The following is a 14,846-nucleotide window of genomic DNA, read 5'->3' as shown; positions in this document are numbered from 1 at the left end:
TTCACAATCAGGATTAAGAGAGCCTATTTTAATGAAAATCTATTAGTCTCTCACTTGAGACACGGATGTTGCTTAAATCAATAAACAGCATAAAAGAGAATACGACGCAGGTTTCTAAATTAAAAAAAGAAAAAAAATCCCATCTATGAAATGTGTTAAGATGTCTGTAAAATCCTGAAACCCTCGATCGATGCTTATAAATATTTAATGTTAGGGGGGTTTTTTTGGTTTTCTTTTCTTTCTTTTTTTTTTTTTTTTTTTTTTTTTTTTTTTGGAAACACAAATTGAAAACCATTAACACTGCATCCATTCTTATTATTAAAACAAATTGTCCTTGGAATTATGTGCTGTGGAAATGGAGGCAGATTGAAAGGGCATCCTCTGAAATATGTTTACCCGCTTTCATGTAAACCAATAAAAATCTGCAGGAGTCTGTAGCGTGAGCAGAAAGGTTTGATGTACAATGTCCATGATTACAGTCTCTGAATTAATCACGAGAGAGAAAGAGGGAGGGAGGAAGGGAGGGAAACGGGGAGAGGGGACTCAGTTGTCTACTCAACAAAATCTCGCTCTTCGGGTCAGCGCTTATTAAAGCGTGGATTAAAACCGTGATTTTTCCTGTTTGCTTATTTGCCCCAATTCGACCAAAATAAACTGAATCCGGGGGGGAGGGAGAGGGGAAATCGGTCTCGCCTTACGTCACACCATGAGCAAATATACAAATGTAAATTCCTCTTATAAATATGAAATCCAATACTTCTTCGAAGTGCTTAAAGCTAATGCGACGCTCAGACTCATTCATAATCATCCCTCTCGTCTAACTCGGAGTAAAACCGCGATAGTCAAGAGGTTCCTTTGAAAAAGCAGTAAAAACTAACACGTGTTGGTACCGCGTTAAATAAACCCTCTTCTGCGACACCGGGTCCGGGGCTGTGCCATGCCAGAGCGAGATTCCCGGCTCCCAAAGGTCCCCTCGCATTCCTGTCCTACCGGGTGGGCAGCACCAGGGGCCAGACACCGATCCCCGAGGCAGCCGGGGAGGAGGCGGCCCGGGGCGGGCTCTGCTCTGCGGTGGGGCAAGTGAGGAGAAGGGAAAGAGAGGGGAGTGGAATGAGCAGGACCCCTGTTTGTCAAGTTAGGAGGCCCAGCAAGGCGGAGGACTCCGGTCAGATGCCCAAGGACGGTGGGAAAGGAGGCAGGGAGAGAAAGATTTGGGGTCCTGATGTCCCGCAGGTGCCCCTGAGGCTACTCTGCCAGGGGAGCCCTCAACATGTCGCTGGTGTACAGTCCTAGGAGTGACTGGGGGGAGCTGGGGGAGCAAGGAGAGCGAGGTGGCTTGTGCTGCCGCAAAGGGGGACCCGGGGTGCCGAGCTGAAGCCGGGGGGCAACCAGGGTGAGAAGCTGAGCCGAAGGCAGCTCTGAGAGGCTCTGGTGACTTCTCAGTTTTGCGACAAGGTCCCAGGAGCTCCGTGCCTGCAAGGGAATGGGGTTTGGACGGCAGCTCCTTCCCTCCCTCTCTCCCTCCCTGCCTCCTTCCCTCCCTCCATCCGTCCCTCCTCCCCAGCCCGTTATCAGGAGCAGCAATAAGCCTAATTCCCCTCTGAACTTGCAGCCAAAGTTTGCAGCTCGGTCGAAAGTGCCCCCCACTTTAGCCTACACCCGCACCTCGTTCCCTAGGTGTCAGCAAGGCCGCGGGCTGCGGGGGGGACCCAGACCCACTCCCCGCTTCCCCGGGCTCCTCATCCCTCGCAAAGCTGCACGGATCGCGCAGTGAGGACGTGCGCGCCCGAAGGGCTGTCCGCGCCTACGGCCGTCAGTCCCCCCGGGGGTCAGCGGCGAGATCCCGGGGAAGGTTGCGACTATGAGCTGCTGCTTGCTGCTTCTTCTTTTTTTTTTTTTTTTTTTTTTTTATAAATCATTATTTCCCTCTTTCCTGTCTCTCTCCCCCTTTTCCCTTTCCGGTGCTTTGTTTCGCTTTTCGCTTTCGGAGCGAATCTGAGGCAAGTTCCCCCTTGCTCTTCGCGAGCTGAGGGAGCCGGGGGGTAACAAGGGACCGGCTTTGCCATCAGGCGCTTCCTAGCTGCCTGGAAGAGGGGAGGGATGGGGAGGGATGAGGACAACAGGGCTTTTCTCTCTGTTTTCGGAGGGCTGGATTTGCCCCTGTCCTGGGGGGCAGAAGGGGCCCGGGGGTCTCCGGGAAAAGGACGGACCAGCACACACGTGTGCTGCAGTCGCAGAGGGAGCCGCGGGGAGGGGAACGGGCTAGAGGCGAGGGGGAGAGAAGTCGGGGATTCGGAGGAGGGGGTGCCAGTTCACCGCGCCGAAGCGCACCGTGCCACCGCGGGGCTGAGGGATGGGGGAGGCAATCTGAGCTAGGAAATGTCTATCCACCCGTGTTTGCTTAGGGAGGAAGGGCGGGGGTGGGGGGGCAGACGGTGATGCAGAGAGCTGGCGAAAGTTTCCCCGTTGGCGACTGCTCAGCTCCCCGGAGCCTCTCCGTGTCCCTGTCCCCGCGTGTTCCCATGAACCCCTCGCCAACAGCGTGTGTGACAATCCACGCGAGCCCTTTACACGCGCGGGCTGCATGAGAGAAGCACAAGCAGCGCGTCGTAGCGAGATCCTTCCTCAGCCATACGTTACTACCACGTCTATCGTTTGCCTTTATTATTTATGTGGTGCCGTGCGATATACATTAGAGGCTGGGATTTGATTGGCGTTTGCGATGACAAGACCTGTTTGTTAAGTTGTAAGGCTTCCTCGGCTCCCTCACTTGTTAAATGAACTCTGGAGGAAGGATGACACCGAGACACAACAATATAATAAATGTCAGGGATATCCGCAGTGCCGAGATCAAATGATCAATCCTTGTCCCCTAGATAATCATTTTAAATTCGCACAGGGGGAGATTGATTTTTTTCCTTTTTTTTTTTTTTTTTTTTTTTTTTTAAGCCCTTTATTAATTGCTTCCCCGATTATTATTTCCCCCCCCTCTTCCTGTGGAGGTGTTAACACGGGTGCTGGGGGCACCTTTGGATTAATTGTAAGTATTTTTAGTGTTTTAATGTTCTGCTAATTTTCGGAGCAGTCCCACGCTCCCCCGGAACAGAAACAATGGCCCCTTGCTCCTGCGAGGTTGCGACTCAGAGCAGAGGGTGGCGTGATGGTGATGGGCTCTGGTTATCCCCAGCTCGAGGTGGGAGAGGTAACGGGAAGGACGCAAAAAGCCAAATGACCAGAAGACAAAATTACACCAAACACCAAATAACCTTCCTCGTTAAAGCCCGATGAGAGGAGGTAGAAATAACTAAATAGGTGGGAAGTCAGCTCTGCGGGAGGATGAAGCGTTGGAAATGCCGCCGCTGTTATCTGGGGCAGAATTTCGGGCAGCTATTCCAGCGCACGGGAATAATAATTATTCCAAGAATACAACAAAAATAACGGCAGCCTACCAAGAACAAGGTGGGGAAATTATTGTCATTCCTATCCTAAACCCGGCAGGATACGTTTCGTTAGGGAGGAAAGGGAAAAAAAAAAAAAAAAAAAAAAAAAGAAAAAAAAAAGAAGGAGGATTTAATGCTCTATTTGTCGCGCACAAACTCTCGTGTTAACAAATCACCCCTCTGCTGCACGCAGCAGGACAGCTCTACCGCCAAAAAACCGCTTTAGGTTTTAATTTTCCCCAACAGTACCTTCAGACAACATAATAACATTAAACAAGAAAACAGAACCTACAACATTTATGTGTACCTCGAGAGCCCCCTACCCATGGATCTCCCCTTCCCCCACCCCAGGCAAGCAACCCCCTCCAAATCCTCCGAACACACCGACACGGAGTTCCGAGACACCCCACAACTTTTTTAACTGCACTCGTTCCCCTTCTCCCGCGCACCCCCACCCGCCACAACAGGCAACACTTTTAAAACAGCATTTTTGGTTCGCCGATTTTTTTGACCATTGAATTAAGCGAAATTAGCCAAATAGCAAACCAGGTTGAATTCCCAATGACTACAACAAATGCACATCTCCGGCTTTTCATTCATTACCTTTTCTTTATTGAACACTCATTTTCTTTTCCTCTTGACAGCGATATATTTAATTGCAGGAGCATAGTTATTTGATTAGCTGTGGGTCCGGTTTTACCCTCAGTGTTGCCACGCACAGGATGTCCTTACAATCAATTAAGTCTTCCTCGACTTTCATTTCTGCAACCCGCTTACAGAATGCAGATACCTATTTTCATGTTTTCCTCTTCCCCCATCCCTCCCTTTTATTCCTCTCTCTCTCTCCCCTCTCTCTCTCCCCCCCCCCCCCCCCCCCCCCCTTTTTCGCCGTTGCCTCTTTACCTCCCTAAATCAAGGTGCAAAGATGCCAAAGAGTGATGAAATGAAAAGAAAGCCAATTGCTGGACTGAGGTGGGGGAGATAGCTGCTCGGAGTCCGCCTGCAACTATGGAGCAGTCAGTAATTGCTGGAGACAGGGAGAGCTGGGGGTTGGGCTGAGGTAGCCATGTATAAATAGTGTGATCTCAAATTGAAAGGCATAAATAACAGCAGGAGTGATCTAACCCTATACAGCCCATCCTCTACGTGCAAAAACAGCGTGCGGAGGACGGCCACATCTCCGACTGCAAACAAGTGGATCTCTGTGGATAAGATCACCGGGCAGCCATGGAAGAACTTACAGCTTTTGTATCCAAATCTTTTGACCAGAAAAGCAAAGAGAGCAGCAGCGGCAGTGGCAGCAGCAACAAGAAGGAGACGATCACTTACAGGGAAGTTTTGGAGAGTGGGTTGGCTCGCTCTAGGGAGCTTGGAAACTCTGACTCTAACCTGCAGGACATGACCGAGAGCAGCAATCATTGCCCGGTGCATCTTTTCAAAGACCACGTAGAGAGCGACAAGGACAAACTGAAGGAGTTCAGCACGGGCAGGACGGCGGAAGGTAAGAGCGGGGCTAGGCTCCCTCCGTCCCGCGACTCTCATCGTCAGCTCCGGCCCCTTCCCCGGCCGCCCCTGGCTCTCCGCAGCGGGGCTGAGTCTGCACCGGCGCCGGCGCCGGCCCCGGTCCCGGCGTGGAGAGCGGGCTCGCCTCCCGCATCATGCCTCCTTCCTCTGACCGCTTCCCTCCCGCAGCGGCGGGAACATAGGCTTAGAATCACAGACGCCTGCACCATAACACGAACATAGCCGTGAAAAATAACTCGCAACTTCAGTCCTTTCCCCCCTCTCCCCATCCCCCTTCCTCCTCGGGCTGGCCCCCGTTCACATCCGAAATCGATCCCGCGCGTTAGACATTCGCTCGCCTCGGGGAAGAGGGCAGCGCAGGACGTCAGACATTTTTGTCTGCCAGTGTATTTTTGTACGAAGAAACCTTGTCCGGGCAGTTTTAACGCCATAAGAGACCTGCTCTTCCTGTTTCCGGGCCGTCAGGATGCTGCTGCTGCTTCTTCTGGGAGAAAGCTGGATGAGGAAAGGGCTGTCCCTGGACATTTTGTCTTGTTTTGGTCAGCCTGTCCTAGTCAGAGGAAGGAGCTGCCCGGGCCCGGTGAGACGGAACATCCTCTCGCAGAGAGGCACCGGCCGGCCCTGAAGCCTGATCCCTCGGTCCCCTCCTGCCCTTCTCACCTGGGCCCGAGCAGCACCGCATCCCTCCGGCCTGCCCGGGCCCCGAGGGGAAATCCGCCATTCCTTCCTTTAGGGGAAAGAAATTAAATTAAAAACAATTTTTAAACCAAGCCGGCTAAAAATCCCGCATAGGCTCGCAGGGGAAGGAGAGAATAAAAAGGGCGGGGGGATTAGAAAGTTGAGAAAGTGTCTCTAGGCAAGTTAGACAGGTGGACCTGCCTGGGGAGCTACCGGCTAGCACGGGGTAATAAAAACCGGTTAATAGGTTAGGGAACAACAACCAGTCTTTCAGCTGTTTCCTACTGTTTGATCTTGTTTAATATAACGTTGGGCGAAAGGCAATTTAATTTACAGCCCAAACGCTTATTTAATATCCTCCTCTCTTCCATCCATCCTCCCCAAACAGAAGGACGGGGCATAATCCCATATTCGGGTATCCATATTTCTGCGCAAGCCAGTACCGCTCAGCGCGGCTGATTTTCCTTCTCTAGTCGAGATTACAAAAGAGAGGGTTCAGTTCAGAGGAATCATCATTCACACAGGAGGTGGTTTAAAAAATAAAAAAAAGCAGGAAAATAAAAATATATTGAACATCTAACGCAAACGAAGGAAAAACCACCCGTCTTTGCTACTCTGCCTTTTCCCTGCGTATCGAAATTCTGATTGTATATTTAGCTCATCTAATCTATGGAGAGGGGCTGGGGGTGGGGATGGAAGGGAGGAGTTGGAAGGAACTGAGATGCTTGTGACAGTTTAAATTCATACCAGGTTTCAGTCTAATTCCAACTGATTCCGGCGTGTGATTTCAGTCACACCGATGTGCTAGTTAATATTTCATACCTATCACGGACATGCTGTAGCCTCGGATCTCCGAAAGGAGATGGAGCTTTTGAACGCGCCTGGTTTTCCCCAGGCATTTGCTGGATGAGCACCCTCATCTTCTCATAGGGGTTCCCCTTCCCTGAGAAACTTGAACAAAACGCCGTTAAACCCAAGCGGCGAACAGCCCGCTCCGGAGGCCAGACCCTTCCCAAAGTTTTCTGGAGCCCATATCCAGCCGGGAGGAACGGTTATACGGCCAGGGACAGTTTTCTTTTCGGAAGTGAAAACGAGCTTTTCAGCTTGGGTCCCCGCCTTTCTTAAGCACTGATGCGGTTCAGGACGTTTTATTATGTTCAATTAACTTACGATCTGCAGTTAGTCATTTGGGTTTTGGGATGCCCCCAAGTACATAGGTTAATATATATGTGCATGCGCACAGTCGTGTGTATGTATACACACATATATACACAAATATAACACGTGTATTTGGTGAAGGAAAAAAGATTTAATTCGGAATTATCTGCAGATGTGGCTTCCCCTCCCTTCCCCTCAGCCCCACACGGCCCAGAATGTGAAGCAGGACAAAGGCGGCAGTCGGAGCAGGCTGGTCCCTGGATTCCGCCGGTGCCCGCGGTGGATGCGCTCCCCGGGATGTGCAGGGGATCCCGAGGAACCGGTTCAAGCTCCAGAGGTGCCGCTTGCTCCAGCACCGACCCTTTTTTTCGTTAGCCCGATTTAAAAGAGGGCCAGTGAATTAGGCCGCCTGGAATTGAGGCAAAGAGCGTGTGTGGGGGAAGTAAATAAAAAAGGTAATTTGCCACAGCAACATAAATCCCCTTCCAAGACAAAAAAAAAAAGAAGCAACTTCTTCTCCGTTGCCTCCCCAGCCCTCCTTCTCTCTGCCCAGGAGAAGCCCGCTCCGAGCCTTCTTGGGCTCCATGAGAGCTGGGATGGGGAGTGGAATCTGATGTTTTGAAGGGGCTGGGAGTCATCCGTGGTCCTTGGGCTCGCTTCCCCCCCGCCTGCCCGTCCAGGCCCGTAGCCTCGTGGGTTTCGACCTGCCGACAAGTATTTGAGGGAAGACGGGATGATAAGGGGGAGAAGGACGGACGGTCTCTGTCTTAGGCCCATGGAAAGTTTCTTTTACGAGGCAAATATTTTCACCGTGCCTTCACCATGACAGCGGTGGGGAGCTTCTTGCATAACCCTCTCTATATTACTTTGAGAGAAAACAGCGACGGAGAACCCCCTGTCCCTCTTCTTTTCCCACCGCCTGGAAGTACCAGGGAACCTGAGGTTTTCCTACTAGCCCCCTTCCCCGAGCTGCCCGTGCCAACCGGCAGCACGGCTTCCTCCTCGCCCTGTAAGGAAAATACAATTATATCGATACATATAGCTTTGCTGATGGGGCATCAGCCAGGCAAGGCATAGCGGCTCCTTCCTTCCCTTCCTCCCTCTCACCGGCCGGCCGGCGAGGTGCCCCTGCCCCGCGCGGACCTGACAGCGGGGCTCAGCCCCGCTCGGTACCCCCGGGCCCTGCTCGCCTCTCCGGCCTGTCGGTCCCAGCCAGGCCCGGGGATCCCCCGTCCCGCCCGCACAGGTTGGATTGAATTTGGGGAAGGAGAGAGGGGAGGGAGCAGCCCCCCGTGTGCTGCGGAGAGAAACTTCGGAGAGGTGCGAGGGGAGGCTCAGTGTCGTTTTCTCCTTCCCCCTCCCGGTAGGGATCTACGAGTGCAAAGAGAAGAGGGAAGATGTAAAGTCGGAAGACGAAGATGGACAGACCAAGCTCAAACAAAGGAGGAGCAGAACCAATTTCACACTAGAGCAGCTGAATGAGCTGGAAAGACTTTTTGATGAGACTCACTATCCGGATGCCTTCATGAGGGAGGAACTAAGCCAGAGGCTGGGACTGTCTGAAGCTAGGGTTCAGGTAAGAGAAAGGCTCTGTTCCTGGAAACGTCCTCATCTCACTTCCTAACTGCCAGCGGATCCTAGCACAGTGCCCCGTTTCATCCAGAGCGGGGAGGTGAAGGCAGAGACGACACATGTGATAGGGGAAGCTGTTTGCAACTCCGCTGTACCTGTCCTGCCAAACAGTAATTCTGCTCTGGGAATGTCTGTCTGTGTCTTCCGTTTCCTAGGAAGGAGGTTTAATTTTTTTTTTTTTTTTTTTTTTTTTAAATTTTGAAGTGGTGATGGTGGGGTGGTGATAGCATTGACAAGTCTCTAATAACTGAGTAACTAGCTATTTTTTTACAATTATTATACTTTGCCTTGCAAACGTGCCATTAACTCCCCCTTAATCCTCACTTTCTTCCCTCTCCTTCTTACACGAGGACGTTAAGAAAAAAAAAAAAAAAAAACCGCCCAGGAAACAATCGCTATGAATAAGGCTAGACTGTCTGGGTGCAGAGGGACAGGATTAGCCAGAGCAGGGGGAGAGGTGCCTGCTCTGATTCGCACACAGGCATACGAATGCATGGCACCCCATCTGCTGGCGTCTCCCCTCGGCCCTCCAGCCCTGCTTCAGATACAGCTAAACACCAATTAGCCTTGGAAACCTTGAAAAAATGGTCCGTGTTGCTGCAGTTCTGGGGCCATCAGATGGGGTCTGTTTGGGTGTCTCACATTGATTATTTTAAGATTACATTTTTAGTTTGATGTAGGGGAAAAATACCAGTTCCCTCCTCCCTTAAGCCATCTAGGGAATGCCTTCTCAAAGAGATGTATGTATATATATATAAAATATATATAAAAATGCAATTAATAAGATCAACCTGTGGCTCTCTGAGCAGGCCCAGAGCAGGAGAAACCTGAAGGAAATCCCTCCTTGGGTTATAAACCCTGTGTTTGGCCTAACAGACTCTAAACCAAACCAAAATCCAAGAAGAAAAAGCCACCAAGACAACCCTTCCACTGAACAAACTGCCTTCACACCCCGGAGATAGAGGTGCAACATGCAGACGTGTAGTATCTATGCATGTGCTTGTGTTGGTATGTGTGCACAGGTGGAGGAGGTCTCCGTGCTCACCTTCATCACCAGGGCACAGTGAGAGAAGGAGAAACCCAGTCCTAAGCTACCGTGGGGAGAGAGGCCGGCTTGTGTGTTCTTCCACCTCCTCCCCCCGCCAAAGCATGACCCCCCAGGACGAGCAGGCAGGCAGGGCCCGCTGCTCGGCAGCCCTTGCCGGAGTAAAGCACTACCTCTCTTCAAACAGCTGCCTCCTGGAGGCATTTCCTGAAATAAATAGAGTAGCTAGGTTGTTTTCCTTCTTGTTTTGGTTTATTTATTTTTATTTTAAAGGCTGTTTTCTCCCTTCAGTTCTTGCCTTGCTCAGTGTAAAGCAAGCAGGGCTAGGGATGGTGCCGGGCTCACGCCTTTAGGAAGGCCAGCTTGCAGGGGTTCAGCGTGCTGCTGGCCTACTTGCTCCTGGAAGATTGATCTAACCACAGCATATAAATTAATGAAAAGATTAAACTTTTGCTGAAGGGGACATCAACTCTTATGTCATCTTCCCAGATCTTCTTACTTGGGCTCTGTAATATCTTTCCAAGGCCTTGATGTACTGTTTCTATAAAAATAAATTACTTGTAATTGAATTCTGCACTCTTTCTTTCAAGTACTTTATTACTGAGCAGCACCTTAACAGGATGTTCATAGTTACAAGAAAATTGGTGCTTCAAGTGCTTGCGGATCTTAAAAGAGCACACCAAGAAAAAAAAAAGGGGGGGGGGGGAAGGGAAAAAGGGAAAATGGATGATTAATTGGGAAATAAGCAGAGAGTTTGATACCTATCAATACATGGAAGCAGAGAAAAGAAGTTGGGAACAGGGAAAGTTAGGGTTTTTTAATACTTTCAGAATGGTTCTCTAATTCCTATTTGAACCGCTTGTCCCTTGCTGTTAAAGGATATAGTTTCAATTTAGTGTGGAAATTTGCTGTAAATAAATTGAAGCTCCTATGGTAGCTAGTCCTTATTAACCTTTTATTTTTAGTGTTGTACTGGAAACTCATATCATCCAGCTGTCAGGGTTATAATTGAAAGTTATGAGACCATAGTGAGGAGCAGGCAGTAATTCAATTACAACAAATATCTTTGGGTTTATGGTGCAGGGCTAAATTAAATGTCATTATTCACTGTCTCTAATGGAAATCAAAAGGAAATCAGATTAGAGCATTTGTGAAAGAAATCACTGAGTGATCCTTAATGAAGAAATAACTGTCTAAAACAGTGTACTGTGCTTTACTTAGCATATTCATGACTAATTGGAATTGATCGTGAATCACACCAAGCCTGATTTATTATCGCTTAACGCAGTGGCTAATTCATCACTTTTATTCCTCATAATCTTATTTTTTCATAGCTAAAGGGAAAGGGCACTTCGTTTCCCAGATTTAAATATAATTTCTGTTTGAAAGATGTTCTGATTTGCAAGAGAAGTTGTTTAAAGGCTGCTTAAATTCCTTCTGACAATTTACACTACTTTGGCGGGGGGGTGGGGGGAAGGAGGCGTGGGGAAAACACACAAGGAGATTTCCTGCAAGGATTTACAATTGAAAAACAAAAAACCAAAAAAACAACCAAACAAAAAAAGTACTACTGTCTCTGAAGCGAGACGAATTTTTCATGCTAGTATTTTAAAATACATATATATATATATATATATAAATCCCTAACGGCCCAGTTAAAAGGAGAAGCGATCTATGTTGTTAATACTAGGATACTGCTCGTAAGGAAAAACAGGCTGCGCAGAGCTGGGTGTTTCAGGGCAGAGAGGCGGCAGCGGTGATGCGCTGGCCGCAAGCCGGCGGGAAACGGGACTGGGACTGATCTGTTTGTCGGTCTGTCGGTTCGCAGTCACCCGCTCGTCGGCTTCGCTTTCTTCCCTAGCCACCCCAGGCATGCAAAATGGTGCTCCAAATCCGAGAAGGCCAATTCCTACTTAAGAAAATCACTGAGGTACCCGAGGTAATTAATGCCTTTGGAAGCCTTTCTTTGCACTAATTACTCCGTTGTAAATGACCATCATTAAGGCAATTGAAGAAAGCTTGAAGGGAAAATTTGATGTAGGAAGTGCAGTTAGTATTAATTAACCGTATGAGCTCTTGGCAAGTGCAAGAACATCAAAGGTTGTAGGTGTTTACTCAGCTACAAGATGTTATCAGCGGTGAAAGTCAATGTTTGTCCATATTCGGTAGATTTTGGTGTAAGGATAAGGGCCTGCAAAACATTTTGATCAGTGCCTCTGACGATCGTTTGGGGAGAGCCCCGAAACCGAGCACGTCGGAAGGGGAAGAGTAAGAAGGGTCTGAAATACCCCTGGAAAAGAGGCAGGGGAGGCGCAGCGGTTTGCTCTATGTTCGTTGCAGTAGGAACGGCTGAAGCTGGGGCACGACAGGGATTGTTGGATTGAAGGCAGTTCCGAGGCATAAGCGTTTCTTTACTCCCAACCTGCAAAGATAGTGCTCTTGTCTGTCCAGAAGGCTGCAGAAGAGGGGTTTGCTTTCTTTTAACGTTTGGGGAGCGAGGAATGATTTAGAGGTTTCTGCTCAAATTCGGTATCTAGCATCTCCTCGGAGAGTTTCACCATCCTTAAGTCCAGCTCGGGAGAGGGCAGATGATCTGGTCCCTTAGGACCAGACCCGGAGCTCGACCTGGCCCCCGGTGGTCTGTACCCGGGATGTCCGAGGTGTCACTGGAAAGCGACCGAGGATCCCACTCGGCCTGCGGGTGGGATTATTTTGCGTGTTTATGGGGGCGGCCCCTCGCTCCGGGCGGGTGGCACAAACAAGGACCTTCATTGCCAGCCCGGGAGGGGAAAGGGGACACGGGGGTCTCGGTGCGAAGTCACCGGCTCCCGGTGCCCCGGGTGCGAGAGCAACCCTCACTTCCTAGGTTCAGCTCCTGCTGAGAAACCGCACAAGAGAACAGGACCCTTCCCCCATCCCCCTCCCCCGAAAAAAAAGCCAGCCCCACCGCAGCACATAGACGGGCTCACCCCTCTGGGTGCGACCTCAGCAAAGTTGTGGGGAGCCCCCTGCCGCCTCTTCCTCTCCCCCTGAGAGCCCTCTCTCAGCAGCTGCCTAGTCTGCCTCCATATATTTCTGTTGTTTTGTTTTTGTTTGCCTTTTCTTTTCACAGGTCTGGTTCCAGAATAGGAGAGCAAAGTGTCGAAAGCAGGAAAACCAGATGCATAAAGGTGGGTCGGGGCAGCGGGCCGCAGGGAGTGGATGGCCGAGAAGCCCCGGGCGTCTTCACCGCTCACCCGTCCCCCGTCTCTCCCCGCAGGCGTGATCTTGGGAACCGCCAGCCATCTAGACGCCTGCAGAGTGGCCCCCTACGTGAATATGGGAGCCCTAAGGATGCCTTTCCAACAGGTAGTGAGCTCCGGGTTTATTTTTCTTTTCCCCGGCAAGCTCTGACCCTCTTTCCTTCGCACGGGAGGAAGCCGGACACGTTTACAAGTGCCATTTTTATACAAGTTGGCACGTATTAAACTCGGGCTGTAAAGCTTCGTGGAGGAGCGACCGCCCGCCCGCCTGTCGGGAGCTCAGCGCCCCTCGGGCCCGGCGACGCGGACGAGCGGGGGGGAGCACGGCCCCGGGGGGCGCCGCCGGTGCTAAGCCCTCCTCTCCCGCTGCCGCCTGCCGTGGGCTGGCCCTCAGCCTTGGGGCCTCCCGCACTCGTGGCAGAGCCCGGCTGGCCTCCTGGGGTAGGGAAGTGCCGGGGGACCCCGTGGGGACGGACCGGCCTGGTTCTGAACCGTCCAGGGTGGGCTTCCGCGCCAGAGCGGGCTGCAGGAGGAAGGTCTCCCACTCGAGGGGCGAAGAGAACAAACCGTGCAGACCCTTGGATGCCGCTCTTCCTCTCCTTCTCCGGCGGGCTGCCGAGGCCTCTCCCGACGGCAGTGGCGCCGCTACGGGGCCCGGGCCCCCCTGGGGGAGGCCGCTGGGGAAAAACCGGCCGAGGGAGGTGAAACTGCGTTCCGCTTCCAGCCACCGCTTGTATCCCTCCCTCTTTTTTTTTTTTTTTTTTTTTTTTTTTTTTGTCAATTAATCGAGAAATCGATTTTCCCAGCCCAAAGGGACCCTCCACCACCTTCTCGGTTTCAAAGACACGTGGAGCTGACAGATTAATTGTATTGATTTTTTTTTTTAAGACATATTTGGACCAAAATAATTAAATACATAAATAAATTCCCCCCCCCTCCCCCCTTTTCCCCAACAACTCCTCCCCGAACCTACCCGGAGCTGAAATCTCTCAGTCAATCCCACGTGTTTGTGTAGGTCGAGCAAGCTTCAATGCAAACACCACCCCGGTGTACAGGGGACTCGTGGCCAAAGAGTTTTTAGCAAGGTATAAACAAACATCCCTGAAAAAACCATAATTCATATATTTATAAACATATATATTTATATACATGTATATTAGTTATTATATATATTAGCTATTTAGCTTTTATAGATATATAAATTAGGTATTATATATATTGGCTATTTAGCTTATATATATATATAAATTAGCTATTTAGCACTTGTTGGCGCCAGTGCGTTCGGCCGTATTTAACATATATATGTTAAGTTTATTTTACTTTTCACAAGCGCGGAGGACTAGGTGCGTCTCCGCGCCCCACGTTCAGAGGTTTGTGGGGGGCTACGCTGACCGGTGGCTCCGGGGAGGGCCGTGGCGCGGTGTGTGTGTGTCGGTGCTGTTCGGTTGCGGTGCGGGTGCCGCGGCGGTGGCTGACGCCGTGTCTCTGCCGCCGCTCCTCGTCCCCGTTCCTTCCCCCCCCCCTCCCCGCAGGTCCAGGCCCAGCTGCAGCTGGAGGGCGTGGCCCACGCGCACCCGCACCTGCACCCGCACCTGGCGGCCCACGCTCCGTACCTGATGTTCCCGCCGCCGCCGTTCGGGCTGCCCATCGCCTCGCTGGCGGAGTCCGCTTCCGCCGCCGCCGTGGTGGCCCGCCGCCGCCAAGAGCAACAGCAAGAACTCCAGCATCGCCGACCTGCGGCTGAAGGCCCGGAAGCACGCCGAGGCCCTGGGGCTCTGACACGCTTCACACCAGACTCCCCCTATGCCATACCACACCATATCCCCACCTCACCCCGGGGCGGGCGGGCGTGCGTGTGTGTGACCCCTACGGACCGCCGGTCTGACCCCGCTCATCCTCCTCTTCCTCTTCCCCGGGCCGCCCTGCCGCCTTCTTGTTATTATTTTGTTTGTTTTTATTCCTTTCCCCTTCCCCAAGCTCTGCGAGCGCTCGGCGGCAGCCACACCTCATCTCACACCTTTCCCCCCGCACCCTTCCTCCGCTTTCCTCGCCCTCTTCCTACTCCCCAGCCCCAACAGGGACTTGTCGGCCCGGGGCGAACCGGGCGAAGAAGGGAGGCCCCGGCGG

General features: G+C 51.3%; 1 protein-coding gene across 1 annotated transcript; it reads left to right on the top strand.

Moving 5' to 3' along the window:
- Positions 1–4,667: 4,667 nt before the first annotated feature.
- Positions 4,668–14,498, top strand: SHOX (SHOX homeobox; the record flags this gene model as incomplete). The annotated part of the gene is given in 6 exon segments (XM_080612296.1): positions 4,668–4,941; positions 8,168–8,376; positions 12,590–12,647; positions 12,737–12,825; positions 14,252–14,410; positions 14,412–14,498. Coding segments are annotated over 6 exon segments (876 nt in total).
- Between the last annotated feature and the right edge of the window lie 348 nt (positions 14,499–14,846).

This window comes from Psittacula echo, assembly GCF_963264785.1.
Source record: "Psittacula echo genome assembly, chromosome: 3".
Taxonomy (NCBI): Eukaryota; Metazoa; Chordata; class Aves; order Psittaciformes; family Psittacidae; genus Psittacula; species Psittacula echo.
This window is presented reverse-complemented; position numbering and strand designations above follow the sequence as displayed.